The 21,037-nt window shown below is 42.2% G+C and overlaps 1 protein-coding gene across 5 annotated transcripts in view; it reads left to right on the top strand.

The window, feature by feature from the left end:
* Positions 1 to 21,037, top strand: part of ralgps2 (Ral GEF with PH domain and SH3 binding motif 2) — a 71,125-nt gene that overhangs the window by 16,020 nt on the left and 34,068 nt on the right. For 4 of the 5 annotated variants that reach the window (XM_069150043.1, XM_069150047.1, XM_069150044.1 and 1 more), the window contains exons 2-9: positions 2,766 to 2,874; positions 5,245 to 5,375; positions 5,686 to 5,793; positions 6,442 to 6,492; positions 15,462 to 15,545; positions 18,290 to 18,379; positions 18,485 to 18,577; positions 20,071 to 20,197. In XM_069150043.1, coding sequence (XP_069006144.1) covers positions 5,316 to 5,375; positions 5,686 to 5,793; positions 6,442 to 6,492; positions 15,462 to 15,545; positions 18,290 to 18,379; positions 18,485 to 18,577; positions 20,071 to 20,197 — 613 coding nt within the window. In that variant the 5' untranslated portion in view covers positions 2,766 to 2,874; positions 5,245 to 5,315. The remainder of the gene's footprint in view (positions 1 to 2,765; positions 2,875 to 5,244; positions 5,376 to 5,685; positions 5,794 to 6,441; positions 6,493 to 15,461; positions 15,546 to 18,289; positions 18,380 to 18,484; positions 18,578 to 20,070; positions 20,198 to 21,037) is intronic. The other variant, XM_069150046.1, reaches the window with a different exon arrangement.

Below are 21,037 nucleotides of genomic sequence, written 5' to 3'. Positions count from 1 at the left end.
GTCTGTCAATGCCAGGTTCTTACTGTGTTTCCACTCAATAGGGCCATCTGGGATGTTCTACCACAGATCTGTCATGGCTACCACAGATTAATAAATGATGAAAATGTCATTATCAATCCTACATCGAAAGCTGCTCCAGTGGAAAAACAGCTGCTGTCACAGATGTTGCTCATGAAAAGGCGAATGGAAAAGTTTCAGACGCATTTTGACCAGAGTTTAACAAAAAAGTCATTTTCTACTTTATGTGCACGGGATCAATATTCCATGACTCGGATGTTGTTGTTCAAATCTTTTCCATGAATGATGTAATTGATTATTAGATTATCAAAATAGTTGACATGCGGATGCAACTACCTCATCATTGCAACCTCAAGTATCATTACTCCCTCCACTGCTACTCATTTTATTTAATTTATTCATCTTTTAGAAATGATCTTATTGTCTATTAATGCTGATGGACTTCTATTGTTCGTACAAGTATATCTGCTGTAAAATGGGGTTGAGGTGAAGAGGGAGAGAAGCGTAGATGAACAGCGTGAGGAGGACAGAGGACGGCACGTCAAGTAGAGGTGGTGGAGACCTGTTTTCAGGGCCACTGGCGACAGGAATGTAAAGGGTCAGTGCAGGATGTGGAATGTGTTGTCACATGCACAAATACGCCGGCATGTGCGTGACGACACACAAATGCTAATACGCATTGTTCCCTTAAGTACTAAAAGGCCTGTTAGGCAGCCAGAGGCTTTTGTGTTTGAACTGCTCTCTGCAAATGTCAAAAGGCGATGCAGTGGGATGAGTCACATTTAGCTTAACGACAACACATCCTCTCCTACAAGCTCCAACAAGAGGCGTTCTCCGCTCTGCCACTCTGCCTCTGTTTAATTTCTGCCTCCTCCTCTAATCCTTGTCGTGTCCTGTTGAAGTCTTCTCCATGTGATGCTGAAACATATGTCCGCCCACCCTGTCATTCCCAGACAAATACACACGTGTACCACATCGCCGTATGAATGCATGAATGCTATCCTGTCAGCTGTGTACACATTCCCTGGACTTAAACTTAAGGAAGCATGAGGACTCGGCCAGGAGTTATGTCACCGAACACAACACGGTCCAGCTCTGCTCGCTGTCAGAAGTGCATAGATGTTCAGAGCAGAATGGGGGGGGGGGGGCTCTTACATCAGGAGCAACGGCTAGTTAGGATTGGCTAAGGAAAGCAGTGACTCAGAAGTGACTGCCTGTGTTTTTGTTTTTTTTAAATGCCATAGCTGGAGATGTGGGTATTGTACAGAGTTGTGAAGGGAGATGTAAACTGGTTCAGGATGTTTGAGATCAAGACTGACAAGCAACTCGAATAGAGAACAAAGTGACTGACAGCAGGCAAGCAGAAACCTGCCGTGACCAGGGGCTGTTTACAGACAGATCAGCACTTAGACAATGACACACAGGCTATAGACGAGAGCACTGTCTATTAGTCGGTGTGTGAGTTGTTGTTTCTGTTTCTCCAAGCACAAAACTGCATTGTTCAGGGCAGGTAAATAAAAAGAAGAAAAAAAACTCGCCAGAAGTGAAACTCTGAGACAGATTTTTTTTTTTTTTTTTTCGCAAGATGTAATTCTTATTTTTAAGAATCGACAGGCTTATTTCAGCAAAGGTTTCAAATTGACCTCTGTGGAAATCCTAATCGACTGTTTGTTCTGCTCGTGAGCTTTGTACCCGCATCCAGCATGATAACAACCTGGGAAGGGATGAGGAGATCTGAGCCACCAGCTGATGGCTAAAGGCCAACTGCTGTCTGTCAGCATGCAGCCCATCTGAAGCCTAAGCAGTCTAATACACACAGACCTTTATCCCTTAGAGTAGTGAGACACCTACTGGCTAATGTGAGTCATGTAAAAAGTCTGGATTTACTCTTGCTGCATGAGGTTGGTTGCAATCTGTCTGAGATATATTGGAATTAAAACTGGTTCAAACTGGTGTTTACAATGAACAAAATGATGCATGGAAAATATACTTTAATAATCAGAGCCAGCTGGACATGTCTGACATTTAGCCGTGTCAGGTGTGATGGATATTTAACTAGATCCATCCTTTTCCTCCTCAAATACCAATTCTGATACCTCAACTTGGGATACCTGATGATGATGATGATGATGTGGAGTACCCATTCAATACCTGCGTTCTTATTTCCCAAATTTAAAATCGGCATGACAAAATGAAGGTATCTGATAGCCGAGACACTGAATTTCAAAACTAGTAAATAAACCGTAAATTGTTAATGTCATGGCAGAAGGCTGATCTATTTAATGAGGTCCGTATCAGAATGATATGGATTGTTATAGTCCTACACGTAATGCTATTATATTGTTGTTGCTCTATTATTGATTACGGTGAACAATAAGGATGCAATTCTACCATACTAACCATATAATGTAATACATATGTATGGTTTGTTTAACTTCCTGTCAAACTGTGTACACATCTGGTGTTTTATCGAAGTGAGCTCACGGTGAGCAGACTCTCAAAACCGGCGGCTCAGAAGATCCGGAGAAAAAGTTTCCATGAGAGCGCTGCTCACAGATCTTGTCCTTGTCCTCCCGGCTGCTGATTTGTTATACACGTGCACAAATCAGACCGGCTATTGGACTCCTATTAGATTTGTGTTACTTTACGGCTGCGTGGGTTTTCCTAGCGGTCAGAGCAGCCATGCTGCCGTTTCTTTCCCATCTCACCCTTTTCTCTGTCTTTTTGTTCTTTTCCCTTCCACACAGATAGCAAGAGGCAGCCCCAGAGAAAGACAGCGTTCCACACACAGAGACAGGAATACTGAACAATAGGCCAACCTCACTTCAAGCAGTATGCACATCTGACACACATCTGGTAAGTACGGCCTTGTCTGTGCAAAGACGTGTCGTTTTTTTTTTTTTTTGTGAAAGTGTGTTGGTCGGACAGTAATGTGTGTCTGTGTGCGCCCGCAGAGTTAAAATGTTAATTATTTTTTAATAACCTGACGATCTAATTGCCGAAGGACACAGTTGCAGATAACACCTTGAATATGTATTTAGTCCTTTCTTTTTATATTAAGAGGGCATCACCAGGTTGATGGGATGCTTGTATTTTTTTTTTTTTTTTTTTTTTATGTACGTGTGCATTGGCTCACGTTAATCATAGCCTATGTTCTAACTTTGAAAGAAATTGCAGCATGCCGTAGCTGTAGGCAAAACTCCCAAGTGATATGTTACATAATTGTCCAGGGGTAGATCAGACAGGAGGACAAGATACATATAGGTATTAGACTAGGAAGTAAGGTAATTACAGATGTATGATTTCACAAACAACAGACTCCAACTTGTAAACACAGACCAGCTATTACTTCCTGTACAATTATGCGCTACTGTCAAACAATGCGAGGGAAGCCGACATGATGTACCGACGTTTGCTCTCGCCTTGGCAGGATGCAATTGTGCAAGGCAGCTAATGGCTCCTGAAAGCACAGACCATATAAGCTCGAGCCAGCCGCAAAGATAGGCAGGCACACACGCCCCCCCCCCCCCACCCCGCACATGCACACACACACACACACACACACACACACACGCACGCACACGCACACACACACACAGGCCTGCATTGTCAAGTACACAAGGAATGCCTCTGCCGGCCTTCAGCATTCAGAGCAGCTCCTTATTTTTCATCACTGTCTCTCAGCGCGCTTTTGGCAAAGAATGGTCTCAGAGGCGTTTTCAATGCCGGGCAGGGAAGAACATTTTAGCACATTAGAATATCATCTTAATAGGATATCACCCACAGTTTCAATTGAAGCTCAAGTTTTACATTCGTGATTCACAACTTCATTAAACGCTTAACTCATCTGTTGATGTGTTTCCATCTGTTCACACGGGCGTACGTAGGTTCAGACTGGGATTTTAAAAGACATATGTGGACATTCAGTTTGTGTTTTTCCAGATACAGTAATTAATATAAAGGAAGAAATGTCAGAAGTGCTTCTTTGAAGCTCAATTCAATTTTATTTAAAGTGTGGAATTACAAAGCAACATGGTCCCAAAACTCTTGACAATTCAAAAATAAATAAATAAACAACCTCACTAAATCATCAATGTTAAAGACACATAGCAATTTAGGCCTATAGCAGCATAACTAAGGGATAGTTCAGGGTCACCTGAGCCATCCAAAACTCTTAAGATTTATGAAATAGGAGAGTTTTAAGCCTAACTTTAAAAGTAGAGGGTGTCTGCCTCTCGAACCCAAACTGGGAGCTGAGTCCACAAAAGAGGAGCCTGAAAGGGTTCAGCCTCCCATTCTACTTATGGAAACTCAAGGAACCACAAGTAAGCCTGCACACTGAGAGCTACGTGCTCTGTTGGGATCATAGAGTACCATGAGCTCATTGAGATATCAGGAAGGGCTTTGTATACACGAAGGATTTTAAAATATTATTCTTGATTTTTACAGGAAGCACATTAAGAGAAACTTATGAGAGAAATACAATTTCACACAAAATATAGCTGTGGCATCATTTAATGCTGAAACTATTTTTTTGATTTTCTGATTCAGAGAAAAAAAGTAGCGACAGGGTGGAGAACTAATTTAATTATTTAAGGAATTTATCAAGAAAACAAACATTGGATTTAGGCTTTAAGAAAAAGAACATACCACTAACCAAGTAAAAATGCTTATTTACTCATAAATCAGCCCCTTCTAATTCCTGGAGAGTTTTAGGATGTACATATACTGCGCTGTTAGCCAATTGACAAAACATTGAGTGGCAGTATAGGTCAGGTAAGCTGTTTAGTGTTGTGGATCTAACAAACCCCAAACCCCTTTCACCAAAGAGCTTTTCCTAATGCTCAGCCTAAGCTCCTTCTGTCCCGTCCTGTCTCTGGAGTGTAGTAAACACAGTCTGTGAAAGTGTGTGTCCATATGGCTCACAGGCCCGCTGGGACAATAGCTGAAGCCGTCAACACTCTTGCTCACATCTAAAGCTCAACCAGAACTAATTTTCTGAGTAGTAGCCTGTGATGATGAAGTGACCCCGGGAATATGCAGAGCGATTTATTTGAACCAGTAGGTGGTGCTGCTGCTCCAAGCTGAGCGATCACTAGTATGGATGCAGGTTATTAAGATTAGAATGTGGTGCAAAATGTACTTGCTGTCTTACATTTTGTGTGTGTGTGTGTGTGTGTGTGTGTGTGTGTGTGTGTGTGTGTGTGTGTGTGTGTGTGTGTTCAGAGGGCTGGGTGGGCTTTGCTGAAGCTGAGGATGATGAATGGTCTGCTGCGCTAGAGCTAGATGGTGTGGGAATGATGGACCTCCCTAATGGCCAATCAGGCATCACCACCACCGCTGCAACACTGTCTGAGGTGAGGCCACACCCACTTGTCTTTCTAAAATAGGCCCTCATGGATGCTGCTCTGAGCATCTTTCCACACTTGAAATCTTCAGTGTGGGAAGATGCGGTGGCAGGATTGAAAAGTGTTTTTTTGTTTTTTTTCTAACTGAAATATAAAGTCAACACATTTTTCTGTGCTTCATGGTGGTGCATTGTCAGCACTTTGTTTGTGTACCCCTCTCAAAACCTTGTATGCCTCACCTGACTCCTTCACTTGATGACCTTGTTCTTAACAGTGCAGCCATCAGTCCTAACACTGTGTGTGTTTGTGTGTCTGCCAGAGGAGCAGCAGCTCAGAATCTCTCAGTGATAAAGGATCTTCAGAGCTGAAGAAGAGTTTTGATGCCGTTGTGTTCGACGTGCTGAAGGTCACTCCTGAAGAATATGCTGTAAGTCTGTCTGTCACACTGTCTCCTCTTCTGTCTGCATATATGAGTGTTTAAAAACAAAGTGTTCAGTAAGCACAAATGCGATATGCTGATGTGAGACAGGAGGAGATGGGATGATAGAGGAAATGGGGTCAGAGTTTGGATCAGTAATAATTGATGAGGCTTGGCAGTGCAAAGCACAAACTTTCCAGTGACATCTCTGAACAAACCTCCGAAAGAAGTCACATTTCTGATGTATTGGCTTTCGGTTAATGCTCAGGTTTTCCATATAATAATACAAACAAAAGCGTTTTCTTATTCTTGTCTGTAATCTTATTGAAATGCTTTGATGTTGTTCCCTCGTTCTGCCCCATTCAACCACAAGAGGGCACTCTCTATCTTATTCTTTTCTTCAAACTTCTCTCCTTGCTTCATCATTTAAAGGTGCTTTCAGTAAAACAAAAACAAGTCTTTGGAGTAATGGGTTGTGCACTGTCACCAAGCACACAGCTTATCTAACAAATGCAGTGTTTCAGGTGTTGAATTACTATTTCACTGACTTACTATATGACAACATGGTATCTGTGGAATTTATTGTGAAATACTTTTCTTAATATATTATATATAAGCAAAGAATCTATAACTACTGTTGTGTTTGATCTCCTTCAGGGCCAGATTACGCTCATGGATGCTCCTGTGTTCAAAGCCATCCAGCCAGAGGTGAGCTGCTCTTAGATCTGCAGAGAAGAGAGGAAGGCTGACATCATTATATGGATGTGATTTTCCAAATTGATTGTGAGAAGTCAAGCAGGCTTCTTGAGTTTCTTACCAACAACTTTCAAATTATTTTGGGGTCATGTCTGAAACCATTTATTATGATCTGTTTTGTTATGCAACAAAACAATACATTTATCACAGAAAAAAAAATTGAAATATACGGTAAGGTCCAAAAGTCTGAGGCTACAGAAACAAAATCTGTCATATCTTCATGTAGACCTGGAAATAATTGAACAGTTGGAGGATTTAGAAACATTTAAGTTCTGACACGTAAAATGAAGACCAAAGATTCTGCACTGTCAGCAATAACATTTTAGCAAATAGTGGCATTGATCACATTAACCTCTTTGTACAAAAGGCCAGTTTTCCTTTAGTTGTTTTTTCTTCTGTGGAAGCAGAGTTAAAATGACACACAGGAGGTTTTGATCAACCCATCAAAGGCTTGTTCAAGTAATTCCTTTTGAAGCCATTGTTCACCTGTTATAAATATGTCTGTGCCTCAAGTTTCCAACAGAATATTGCTGACTAAGCAGCATTGTGATGGTATGAAACATGGCATCAGAACTAAGTTGTTATTATAAGGAAAGAGGGGCTTTGTCAGCATCAAATTACTGCTAGACTTCCTAAAGTGACAGTTTATGGCACTCTAAACTTTTTTCCAAAGCATGACCTAGTGTACTTAAAGTGAGCACTTACTTAAAGCTTTTTTCGCTGAGCAGTTGAAAAACAACTTCGTCACAGATACACAGAGACTTTAACAAGTAAAAGTCCTGTCGAAAGAACTCTGTCTAGTCGTGACCTCGGAGGAGAAATAGTGACTCTAAATCGCTTCTCGGGAGGGGAAACAAAACCAAGCACTTGAGGTGGGTTATACCAACATTTTACAGTCGATGGTGGGGAAAAGAAAAGTCCTATTTGAATTAATCCAATCAAGAGATTAGTGGCAGTAACAGGTGGGTGCATCTAAGGAGATGAACGAGAGAGAGAGAATGATACAGCAGTGGCTCAAACCCACAGTGAAACATGGTGGTGGAAACATTCAAGTCTGGGGATGTTTTGCTACTCTGGAGTTGGACACCTGCAAATTACTCTCCATCTGCTGTCCATCACTCTGTTTCTTTACTCCCTCTCTCACAAAGTGTCCATGTGGTTTCTGTCCCATCACCCTTTACTCTGAGCTGCTGTGATCAGAGCTTCCACACAGAGCCACATATTACAGCTATGCAGAAGACTATCTGCATCTCGGCTATTCTTTCACACCTGGTGTTTTGCCTGGTCTTTGAGAAACAGCCAGTGTAATCTCATGTAATCTCCCCTTTTTCACAGCAGGCATAGACAACCTATGTTTAAGGTTGGCCACTGTGGCCTTATAAAAGCAGCTCACAAGCCACAGCCCAGTGTGGTATGCTACAGTCTGACTCTGGCTGTCGCATGTGTGCACCCCTTGCTTGCCTCAGCCAACAGCACAGACACTCCTTTGGTATGATATTATCACACCTGCATCTTGATTTAATTAGATAACGTTGTTGTAGTGTTGCATGCCCTTTTTGAGATATGCAAATACCTTGTTGTGTCTGAGCAATGGGAAAAAAGCGAAAAGACTGGTGATTACAGGCGTTTACACACCTGAACGTTTGAACCGAGAGCCAAACCGAGGTTCATGTTTCTATTAAATTGTATTAGGGATGGGAATTTCAAACAAAACCCCTATCGAAATCTGCTCTGCACTATTAGATTTTTCTTCGAATTTTCGAGGCGGAGGAGAAAAATGAATGAACAGATTCATTTTGTTGCCACCATAACTTAAGTGCAATACTAGAACGCATTCTCCTCGTGCTGCTAAAATGATTGTCACCAACAAATAAAGAGGCGAATACTGCAATCAATCTCGCAAGCCTTTGCAGCTCCATTTCTGGAGCAAGCAGTAAGATAAGCGATACTGAATACTTCAAGCCGAGGTTCAGTCTGATCCACAGCAAGGCCATCTCTTATTGTCGGACTGAGTTTTGGTCTTTCGGTCGGTCCGGACTGTGGTCCAAAGAATTTGTAATACTTGGTATTTTGGTTCGGACCAAACTAGGTAGGTGTCAAAGCACTCCAAGTTGCCAAGTGGCTTTCATCAGGCCTTGTCTGAAGTGGGAATGAAGAACGATGCAGAGAAAGTGAACAAGAGGTGGTGTTTGGAAAGGAGTCACTGGTCCAATTGAGGGGGATGAGCTGAGAAGGTGATGAAGGCTGCAGTCTGCAGGGAGAGAGGGAGCAGAGTGTACAGTATGCACAATGACCCTGCAGGATCTTGGCAGGTGGCAGACTGGACTAGCGATGCCTTTTCTGCTTTTGTCTCAGGAATACTTTGTGAAAAAAGGTACATGGCTAAGCCTGAACTGAGCTAAACTAGAGTTTCCACTGCTGTCAGTCTTCCTTGCCCTCCTCGCAGACAAATGATGGGAAAAGCAGGCGCGTGTGTTCATGCATGGCTGCTGTTTCACTCCGTTCACTGTCTGCATCGGAAAATATTAAATAACTTGCTCGATTCCTTCAGTTGTGAAATTGTGTTTTTACTGACATCCAGCCTGTATTTGTCTTTTAACCCTTTTAAATGTGGTGTTACAACAAGATAGAACAACATGCACACAAAGCTAAAGAAGAGCTTACTGATAAACAGGGAAAAGCTATGGCCATAACCAGGGGGTTAAGAGGCATATTAATATTGAACAAATACCTTTTTTTTTCTCCTGCTTCATTCTCTTGAGATGAGTGAGTGGAAAAAAAAGTTAAAGATTGTGTTGGTTTCCATGATGTGATATGTTGTAATTCTCACTTAGTTTAATAGTCTTGAGGGAGTCGACCCTCATTTGGATGTGATATGTACAGGAGACTTTCTTGTATTTCTAAACTCCCGACACGTCCAGATGTTCTTCAGATGGTTTCATATTGATATTTTTGCACAATAACAAACACTAGAGGTCAGATTTTCCACCAAATTGGTTCCAAGTGTTCCTGGTTTGTGGTAGGGATGATCTAGAATTTGCTATAGCACTGTGTGGATGCCTTTACAGCAGAATTACGGTAGGTAACCCAAAGTTGTCGTTTAGTTTTATTAGTGCAAAAAGCTTTCATATTTAAGCTGCTGCAATCTACTGCTCTCCTGTTTCCGCTGTTCTTCCAAGACTGGAGTCATTTCATGATAACTGCACAGACTACTTGACATAGATGAAATAACCATAAACTAGCTCAGAGTTGGCCTGTTTGTGTTCCGATTTTTATTTTTCCTCTCCTCATTAACACATCATAACCATAACCAGATAGTTGTTGAAATGTTTTACATGCGAATATGACACATTAACAGGTATTCTGGCGTGAATCTGCAAAATTGCCCCCAGACAAGATTGCAGTAGAGCAGATGATCTCATTAACTGAAATGTTCCAATATTGGAGCAGATGTATGCAGAGAATCCTGAAATATCCAGCCAAACCCTTTGGATGACGATGAAAAGATAACGGTCTGTCACAGTAGCAATAAAAGATTACATGAGAACTGTGGATGGATACAGCAGTGAGGAGATGGTACAAAGTCTGGCCAACGCCTCTGGGCAGGAAGCGTGGTTCACTCCCACTATCTTTTGTTTCTTCCAGACAAGAGGCCAATACTTCTCTTTGATATCAGAAAGGCCTCACGAGAGCCAGGTTTTAAAAGATCACAGTTGAGCGCGAGTCTCTCTGACACAGCAGACCAAATCTAAACACATCTGCTTTTCATGATGCATAAGTGACAGCTCATCCACTGCCATGCATGAGGGATGTTGTAAATTACTTCCTCCACGCAATGGACCCTCGTCAGTACAACACTCATGGTTCTTGTCCCGGAACAGTGTACATAAAATTTTTTAGCACAGAGCCAATGAGCAAAGCATTGTCAGAGTCTTGTACTCTGTTTGGAGTGCAGGTATAACTTGATGGGAGCACCAGAAGATATTTCTCTGATGGTAAAATAATCTATACTTCAGAGCAGGCTGATGTTTAATCCACAACCCCCCCCCACACACACACATACATGCATACATATATACATACACACACACACACACACACACACACACACACACACACACACACACACACACACACACACATACATACACACACACACCTTCTCCCATGTGCATTGTGCGGAGCTCCGTTCATGCACAACCGTAACTTCCTGAGTTCACCTCGTAGTATGGATGAACAGCTGACAAAGAAAATGAAATGATGTGTAAAGTAAAAGAAAGTCAACTGTGGAGGAATGGTGATGAAATAAAAGAGAAATGGAGGACTTTATTTTTTCTTCCTCCTTTCTCTGTTACTTTGTCCCACTGGGCTTTTTCCAATTTCATAATCAGACATGCAGCTGGTGATCTACAGCTGGATGTTTATGAAACGGACACTGAGAGAAAAAGAGTGACTGAGTGATGCCGAGGGGCTTCAGGGGGAGATGGTGTCCTTTTGTTTCTAACACACAGTCATGACCACAGCCAAGTAAGTAATTTAGTGGCTTTGGCTGGCAGGTTTCTCTCTCGGCTCTCAGGGAACAGCTATCGGATTGCATTTTACGTACTGCTGAGAAGTATGCGAGTTCTTCACGTCTGAGCACCCAGAGTTGAAATCCTCTGAACAGATTGAAGGTCTCATGTGAGTCATGGAGACGATGATGACTTGTAGTTGGGGGCTGGTTTCTTTTCACATTCTCAGGTCTGTCTCGCCTGCAGGCTTTATGCTTTCCAGCACTGATTGCGAGATAAAACACGTTTACTCAAATATTGTGTTTTCTGTCACACAGCCACAAGTGGACTAGAGGAGTTTGAAGTGTTGCACATGGCTCCTCACGGTCTGGACATGTTTTTTTTTTTTTTTTAGATGGGTCAGTAATTTCTGCATAACAAACACATGCGCAGACGCCTCCCACAATACAGCCTGTCAGCATGACGGCCTGGACTTACTCATCATGGTGAAAGGTGGAGAAAATAATGCTTTGGCAGAAGAGACAGCAAACCCACAGTGATAAGTTTTCCACTGTCAAAAAGGATTTAGTCCACCAGCGTTACAATATCTTCTTGGTTATGTTTTATTGTTGTTAAGTGTATAACAATGATAATTACGCTAATATCATCTTCAGCAAATTGACGATGATATGTACTCGCAGCAACATGCCTGATTTGGCTTTACTGTACTGCCATAAGAAAGACATAAAATGCGTGTAGTAAAGGTTCATATACAGTTTACATGTATTCCTGGAAAAGTCATTCTTACCGTGGTGTGCACAGCAAGATACTACAGTCTGTCGGACTGAGACAACAATTGTCTGTTTTATGCGTCTTCTTTTTTCATTCCTCTTTTTCTGTCCTGTTCTCCTGTGTTCTGTCATTTTATTGTTTCACAAAGCACAACCGTGTTCGACCAGCGGCATAAATATGGCATAACGACGCTATCAGTTTAGGGTTCCTCCATCTCGCTGCATCCTCATCGGCAAACAGACACAGCTGTGCAGACTTTCCATCGCAGTGCTTCCTGTCATCCTCAGTAAATCTTATCTCTTCAATCTCCTCTTGCAGTGACCTTCCTCTCTCAGACTCACTTCCTCTCCTCCTCATCTTCTCTGTTTTTCCGTCCTGTTCCTCATCTTTATCAGCCCTTCCTGTCTTGGCCTGTGGCCTCTAACTAATGTTCCCAAGGATCCCAACACACATGTACAATGTAGAGAAAAACAAAAGAGTCGCTGTGGTATCTCACATGAGCTCATCGCAATTTGTGGCTCCACTGCAGCTGGTTATTTTATTAAGCTCGTACTTCTGTTTATGTAATACTTCTAACAATGTGGTTGTAAAGTCTATGCTTATAAACAAAAGCAGATTGAAAAGATAATGAGATGCATAAACAGTCATTTTAAGATGGAGATTAGTGAGATTTTAGGGTTATGTAAAGTTTTGGTGTGGTTAACAGTGGTATAAGAATCTAATCTGTGCTTGTGTTTCACTCCTTTACTTGTTATTTGTCGTTAAATGTAACTTGTAGGTCACTTAAATGTTCAGCCAGAGATGACATCAGTTTTCTTTGACAGCCCTCATGTTAACTATACATACCCACCAGTGTAGACGCAGCCAGCTTTGAGCCCCAAAGGACTGCGCTTTAATGAAAACGCTGCACAGCCAGACCAGCATGTGGAAATGACAGGCTGTCTGTGGTTTGGCGTAGCAGGCTTTTTCTTTTTTCTTTTACTGAACTCTTTTATTGCAGAATTTAAAACTCTCTTCTTCCCAGAGCTGCCTTTCTCCAAAGACCCAACTGTTGTCAGATTTTTTTTTTTTTTTTTAATGCTGCTTGCAGTTTGTAATGGCTTAGTGTGAAAATAGGCTATAAAGGCATACAAAAAACAAAGTAAATAAAATCCTAATATATTTCTTTCTGCTGAGCCTGAGGATCAGCTTCCTGCTGCTTAAATATACAGAGCAACTGGACTACAACGCTACAAAACCGAAGAAAACCTGCGGTCCGCCTGCTCGTGGATCATTTAGAAAGAGTCAGCCAATCACAAGAGACATTAATGTGCCTTAAATACACAGACACAAAACAGCTTGTTGTTGGTAGAGCTCCAGAGAGAAAGACAAACTAGGAAATGCAAAACTATAGAGATGATTTTTGGTATTTGAAACCACAGAAATATGTTCTTAGTGTATGGATACCAAGGTTGCAAATAAAACACTGGAAAAGTATGAAATATTGGACCGTTAAATGACTTCAGCTTCAAGTCCAGCTGGATGGACAGATGGATGGATGGTTAGTGTAGAGGACGGTTCCAGGTGGTCTCGTGTTGAAGGCTCAGTGCAGCTTGTTGAGATGTTGTGGTCGTGCTGAGCTCGGGACACGTATGTCTGTCTGTGTGCCTCTTCACGGGTGTACCGCCTACCTGGGTGGTCAAGCGGTGGTCCGAGCTGTGAGACGCACAAATGCACCCACCCCCCACGAACTATGGAACGTCTTTGTTTTCGGAATTGTCACCAAAGTTATGTGGAACCGAAGGAGACGAGAATGATTGACATGATGGCAGGATGAAAGGAAGCGCTTATTTGAAAAGGACAGATGTTAAATAAACTCTCTCTCCTTGGTGAGACAAGCTAGAGTCTCCTACCCTTTGGGTTTAGCTTCATCCTGTGACATGGACAGCACACCTAAACACACCGGAGGCTCCACACAGGCTAGTAAACCTTGTGGGAAGTTGCTGTTGGATCCTTTCATCCTTGCCCTACTGTGCTCCTTTTTCCTTTTCTTGTATCCTCATCTCGAGTCAGACAACATAGACCCCAAGGTATCACCTCGCCCACGCATGAATGTCTGCTTTTAACATCTGTATTTAATACATTGCTTTTTTGCCCCTGCTCACTGACTAATGACTCCAAGACCTACCACTGAATCAGCACAACGTCTCTCTTCAAGTAGTTGTCCCAGTGTGGCAGTTCGGGGAGCTGCGATCAGTTGGTTGGAGGTTGTTGCTTCCAGACAGTCAGATTGGCTCACACGGGGGTATTGTGTGTGGGAGCCGCAGGCTGATTCAGCTCTTCATATTGTAGCCCAAGTCAGCCGGGCTGGCAGGGATTAGGAGCGCTTGCACAACATTTTTCCTACTGTTATGTCAGTGTCCCTGGCCTCTGGACAGCCTGCGGGGGCCAAATGAGGGACTGGGTTCCCCTCGCAGTGTCTGTGTGGTCTCCATCTTTACCTCATCGCTGAGGACAACAGCTGAAAGCCAAGCTGAGTTCAGCCTGGTACTTGGAAAGAAATGACTGTTTGTGTGTTGTTGGAAATTTCTGTGTTCAAGTTCCAAAATCACCACTTCCTTTTTAATGAAGTGAACTGAAATCACTATCATATCTGCTGCCGCTACAGCTGCTGCTGTTTTGGAAGCTTTTTACAGAAAATCAACTTATGACAATCTCAGTAATTCAATCATTTTAAAGTTATGTATGCGGTCAAAAAAAAACCGCATTTACTAATTTCAGTTTCTTAAATGTGATGATTTGCTGCTTCTCTCTTGTCATTATAAATAGCTTTGTCTTTTTGACAGTTGGCAATAAACATCATTATTTGGCCTCCGGTAAATCAATATGATTGAACCTTTGTTATATTTGACATTTTGTTGATCGATAGCATTACACTGTGGTGTGCTCTGGTGTTTTATTTCACAGCAAATTGCATTTTGTGCCCTGAAATGAACCCTTAAGGCCCTTAAGGCTAAATGACCAAACAAGGAACTGCAATGATTACAAGACAATTGACAGATTAATCGATAATGCAAACAGCAATTAGTTGCAGCTTTAAACACTCAAACTTTTGCATTGCCCTTTTGTTTTTACTTGGGTTGAAATTTGTATTGTTATATTGGTTTGTTTGTTGTCTCCTGTTTTGGGCCACTTCCTTACCCACTTTATCATACTCATATTATCCACATTACTGATAATAATTTATATTAAAAAAAAAACTACTGTAAATATTTCGAGAAAGCATCAGCAGTCATTCCGATAACTTTGTCACAAGTGATATCAAGGTATTCAGTCAAAAATATTGTGATGTTTGATTTTGCCTGTATCAACCAGTAGCATAGCTTACACTGAGGAAGAACGTGTTCCTGCATAACTTGACCTGTTTGTTTTTACAGTCATTCATTAATCTGTCTCCGCCTTTGACTGAATTATCTTCAGCCTCTTTTTACCTCTTCCTCCTCATCTGCTTTTCTCTCCTGCCAAATCCTGCTCTCTACCTCCTCCCTACTCAGTTTCCCACAGAGTGACCTCTGACTACACTGAAAAACACATTCAGTAAAATGCTCTGTGGTTCAGTACATCATCTTAATTTCCCCAATTGTTTGTGTGTTTTTTTAGGAGCTGTCAAGTTGTGGTTGGAACAAGAAGGAAAAGCACAGCTCTGCTCCAAATGTTGTGGCTTTCACCCGCAGGTTCAACCAGGTGAGACTCGTACACCGTGTGCACCTATGGGTCACTCGGTACAATCTGCAGTTTCACCCAAAAGGAAAGAGGGAAAACAATCCCTCTTTGAGATTGATGAGCCTTGGCAATTGAGGAATGGAGAGAGTATAGCTCCTCTTTCCATCATGTCCTCTGCCTTCATCCTCCAAGTAACAAATCATCACCCTACCTCTCTCAGAAAGCTGTGCTTGTCATGGCAGCTCGTAATAATCCACGTGTCCTCCCTACTAGCCATGTAGTCATCATAAATACTCCCCAGGTAAAGCCGGTGTGAGGGAAGGCAGCTTATTTTGTCCTTAGCTGGTCCGTGGTTCTGGCATTCATGAAAGTAATAATGTGCACGTGTAAGAGGGTTTTTGGCCTGCTCCCTCGGTGCCCTGTGACATCATCAACAGGAAGCTGTGGGTAACGATTCAAGAGGCAGCCATATGCCCTTTAATCCACTTCCAGTGTTTTTGCCAATCTCCTTTAAGACCCACTTTGCTGCCCTCCAGTATAAATATGAGATGATCTACCAAGAATGTGTTGCTGTGGAAACTTCTCCATGTATAGCACATCCCAAACGGTGATTCAAGATGTCAGCTGCACACACTCAGCTGCTGGGAGCCAAGGAAAATGAGCTTTTCGGATAATGGGACTGGGACTGGGAGGGCAGAGAGTCGCAGAAAGCCCCTTTGCATAAGCCGAAGCCATATTCTTCTTCCTTCAGCCCTTGTTTTGTTGACTCTGAGCTTTGGGAGCCAATGAAGCAGAAAATAATTGGCCATTCTCTTTAACACATTATGATAAATGCACAGTAATCTGTTTTATTAGGTTTTCAACCGAGACACATCAGCAGCATTTTTATTCAGTAATCATAGAATCAAAGGTTTAATAAAGGCTTAATGGTTATAACTAAATAAGAATACACTATATTCTGAGCATGTTTTTTTTTTTTTGTCCTTTTCTCAACTACTGGAAAGGCTTCAGCATATCAGGGATCACTGTCAGTCAGCTGTCATCTCCAACGTGGGCCAGATCTTCATCTCCATCCCGTCCCTTCCTCCCACTCAGGCCATTAAATTGGTTGATCCACAGCGATCAGCTTGTGGCTGGATTAGTCTGCTTCTGCTTATTTATGATTATTGAAACGCTGGGGTCTCGTAGCTCCATCTGGAGGCCTTGATGCGCTCATAAACACAGCCTTAAAGACATGATCTTTGCTTCAGGACACAATATTAAATCTGTCTGGAAAGCCCTCTAACTCAGACACGCACACGCGCGCACGCACTCGCACTCACTCTCACTCGTGAATACACCTATGTGGAGCACTGTCGTCATGAGTGATTTCATCATCACTATGCCGTTTTGGACACCAAAGCAGACGCAGACACATTCTCTGTAGTGAACCCCAAAGGTATAGTGAGTTTGGAGACATGCTTTGTCCAGATTGACATCAGATATCAAGTTAGACCACTGAGGGAACTAAATGTGAAGCGGCAGCATGTTTCACTCCCAGATTGGAGTCACATTTTTACAGTTCCTGGAAAGTCTTTTTTACTGCACGATGTAGGGGAAAGATAGATGTAACAACCTTTGGGAGTTTTTCATTTTTAAAGTGGGAGCTGCTTCTTCACAGGAGGTCACTGCCTCAAGGCAAGAGACACATATTAAAGTAGAAGCCAGTGGAAGTCGGGGTCAACCATCTGTGTGTCTCTTGTCCATTTTCATCACTCCCTCCATGCTTCTCTACATATTACCTCACCTGAAATGGTGAAAATTAAAAACGTATGTTTCCCGTATTAGCTCATAGATTGAACTGAGTTTGATGTGTGTATCATGTGTTTATAAGAAAAGACAGGGAGTGACACCAAGAGTAGCCGGAGGAATTTATCTCCTCACTCCTCAGCTCTTCACCTCTTCCCTTAAGCGAAAACAAGTCTTGGGGCTATTTCCAGGAAAAAGTGGGCAAAGACAGCTGTAGGTTAGAATTTGCTCACAGAAGCTACCACACACGTACACTCGATTTATAGACGCATACAAAGAGCACACCTAATGGTCTGCGGCTTTAATGGAGGAATGTTGGCATTGGCAAAAACTGTTAATCCAGGAGAGGAAGGAGGAAAGAAAAGTGAGGAAAAAGTGTTATTGTGTCAGAAGAAAACATAGAGATGGTCAGTCTTATCAGAACACAATGTGCAGACAGCTATGGGCTTTGAAAGCCCTCGGAGCCCTGCGGCGTTGAAGCTAACTTCCCCTCCCATTACCTCCTCTCTTCACTCACTCGTCTCCCTTTTCCTCTTTCCATTCCCGCTCTCCCCAGAGCTTAAACACTGATTGATTCATTGACTTCTCAGTAAGTGTGTACGTGTAATCAGAACTTTGGCTTCCAAGCATTCTCCCTAAAGAGGCAGATTTCCGACATCGCTCTCGGTCTGGCCAAGCACTCTGAACACACACATTCGCCATCTCGTCCTCCTTTCCCAGTTGACGTATTAGGAGTTATGGTGTGTGTGTGTGTGTGTCTGTTGTGTAATCAGCTGGATTCCAGTGGATTTTCCTCTGATACTCTGAAGATTTAGCGAGACAGAATTCCTCGTCTCTCCTGCACCAAACCTGAAATCCTCTTCATGTTTCAAAGATTGTAACGAGATAACAAGTTTTCTGTATTATCGTGGTTCTGTTTGTGGCGAGGGTGTGAGTGTTGCTTGGTGCCGTAATCCCTGTTTGTGTGCATTTTCTAGACGAGTTTCTGGGTGGTTCGAGAGATCCTCCATGCGCAGACGTTGAAGATCAGAGCTGAGGTGCTGAGTCTGTATATTCGCACTGCCAAGGTACATACACCCAAGCACGACACGACTTTTATTGTTCTATCCCCCTGTGAATGTTTGCAGTATAAACTCAAATTAATGCTCTGTATGTACTGTAACTTTTCATAGAAACTGTGTGATATTAACAACCTCCATGCAGTCATGGCTGTGGTGTCAGCGTTACAAAGTGCTCCCATCTTCAGGCTTACCAAAACATGGGCGGTGAGTATGTTTACCCTCCTTTTGAAGGCACATTTTGGTTTATTAGTAGAGCGCTGTCAATAAGCAGGAGTTTCACGAGATCTCCACCAAAACACTGCACACGTAAACAACGGCCTTATGAAAACTAGCACAAGTGACATGACAAGAGGAATGTCAGAGTTAAAAATAATACAGAACGAGAAGTATTTCGATCATTCAGAAAACCTTAAATTCACACTTTTGCATGAGGAAACAAATAAGAGAATTTAACAAATATATTAAGAGCTGCAAGAATAAAAAATAAATTATGTAAAAATGCTGACATGTTCTGATTACAGCTTCCTTAATTGTGAATATATTCTGTTTCTGGTTTGATTGACATGTCCGTGGTGCAGTCAAGTTGACATTTTGAACTCTTTATTCAGTCGTAGACAACTGTCCACTTGACAGACCACGTGTGTGTGTGCGTGTGCGTGCGTGCGTGAGTCAGTGTTCTCAGTTAGGATGTAGACCTTACATAATATAATAATGATGCTTTCTTTAACTCTAAAGCTACAGGAGCTTCTTTCAGGCACTCAGTGAATGCTTCTGCTGTCCAGTATATAGCGCACACCCACACACACAGACACATACACACATACACACAGACACATACACTAATACATTCTTGATCTCTGCAGGTATAATTGGTACTCTCCGCTCTTGTCACAACCCATAAAGTCCTGTGTCAGCAGATCAGCAACTCTGTGATCGAACACTTCTGTGCTGCTGCTTTTAGTTAAAGTCTCTGCAGTGCAGCCCTCATGCTGTGGCAGATTTAGGAATTGTAGCTCTCACAGAGGGACAATGAGACGCACACAAACATGGCTTTGGTAGCTGGCCCTGTTGCTTTTTCAAGAGTACAGTGTACAGTATATTTTGACTCTCGTGTCCAATTTGCGCTTTCGGTCATACTTCTAGTGGTTTTTAATTGGTGCAAGATTTCTGAATTTAATTTCCATATTAGTGACTGCAAATCACAGCCAGAGATTACCAGTTATTTCACTTATTTTGCAGTAAAATTAATCAACAATTAAGGGTTGACTATTGCAATTTTGAGTTGGCATTTTCATCTTCTCTATTTTTATCAAATATAACTTAAGATTCAGATGTTAACAAGAGAAGGTGGAAATCTAGCTGGCTGATGGTTTGTTTTCAGACGACCAACTAGCCAGCCGCCAGTGCTCACAGACAACACAGTGCTGGACACCTCTGACTGGGTTACAGTGAAAATTCAATTTTGCCATACATTTCTCTGCTCTTTGCCTGATTCTCAGGATATTCTTCTAGTGTTTTTGTGAAAAGCCTTTGGTGTATATCAGATTTGACTTCTTCGCCTTTGTAGCTGAAATCTCAATCCCGCTGTGTTTCTCCGAGCCCCGATGTGTTGCTAATCCCGTCTTGCAGTATAATGCCCTCCTTCTGTTCCCTCAACCATCTCTCTCTCTCTCTCTCCCTCCCTGTTTACCTCACAGTTACTGAGTCGGAAGGACAAGGCGACGTTTGACCGGCTCGACTACCTGATGTCCAAAGAAGACAACTATAAACGCCTGAGAGACTACATAAGCAGCCAGAGCATGGTCTCTTGTATACCATACCTAGGTAACAGACACAAACACACTGTACGCGCACACACACTCAGAGAAAAGCGCAGTATTTGAAGGCTGCCTTTCAACCAGCTTCTTATCTTCATGAGCTGTTTACGAGCTAAAGATGAATCGAGCATCTGGTTTTAACAAAACAAACGGCCTCTGTGTGTGTTCGGTGTCACTATCTCATGGATTACTCACTACGACAGTCATCAGTCACTCATGTTTTATTGTTTGTTGCGCTAGTCAGTTCTTTTTCAGTAAGCTGCTTGTTTCCAGTGTAGCTGTTCTTCGTACGCCATCGTTTCATTTTCCTGCCTTTTTTATTTTTCTCGGTTTCTGCGAATTGAGTGAATGTTGAACATAAATTTGCTGCTCTGTTGTGAAACATCTCCGAGGTTCGTTTAGCCAGAACAAACACATGAATCAGTAAGAAAAAAAAAAAAAAAGTGTTTTTCCTTTCCTTAAATATTTATATTCACTCTTTCTTTGGCTCCACAGTATGACATCACACAGGAATCCCTTATGAGTTGTGTGCGAGGAAAACGCTCATGCCCATGTGCGTGATTTTACTGCTGCACTGTTTGTTCTTGTTTTTCTTGATGACGACTGGATGACTTTGATGTTCTTTGCTGCCTCAGTTTTTTTTTTTTTTTTTTCCCTCTTAGCATCATAGCTGCTGCTGTGTGTTTTGAACCTAGTTGCACAAACACAAACACGGAGGGCTCGACAGCCTGTTTTTCATTAAAGAAACCTATAACTGCCGTTTTTTTCCCCACCATGCTACGTCATGGAAGTCTGAAAGTAGCAACAGACCACGAGACAAATGCAAAACTAAATGCTGTGAAATGGC

The sequence above is a fragment of the Embiotoca jacksoni genome, unplaced genomic scaffold, assembly GCF_022577435.1.
Source record: "Embiotoca jacksoni isolate LCO1_2020_lvr unplaced genomic scaffold, fEmbJac1.0.p SCAF_16, whole genome shotgun sequence".
Classification (NCBI taxonomy): domain Eukaryota; kingdom Metazoa; phylum Chordata; class Actinopteri; family Embiotocidae; genus Embiotoca; species Embiotoca jacksoni.
Note: the sequence above shows the minus strand (reverse complement) of the source record. Positions and strands in the feature narration are given on the sequence as shown.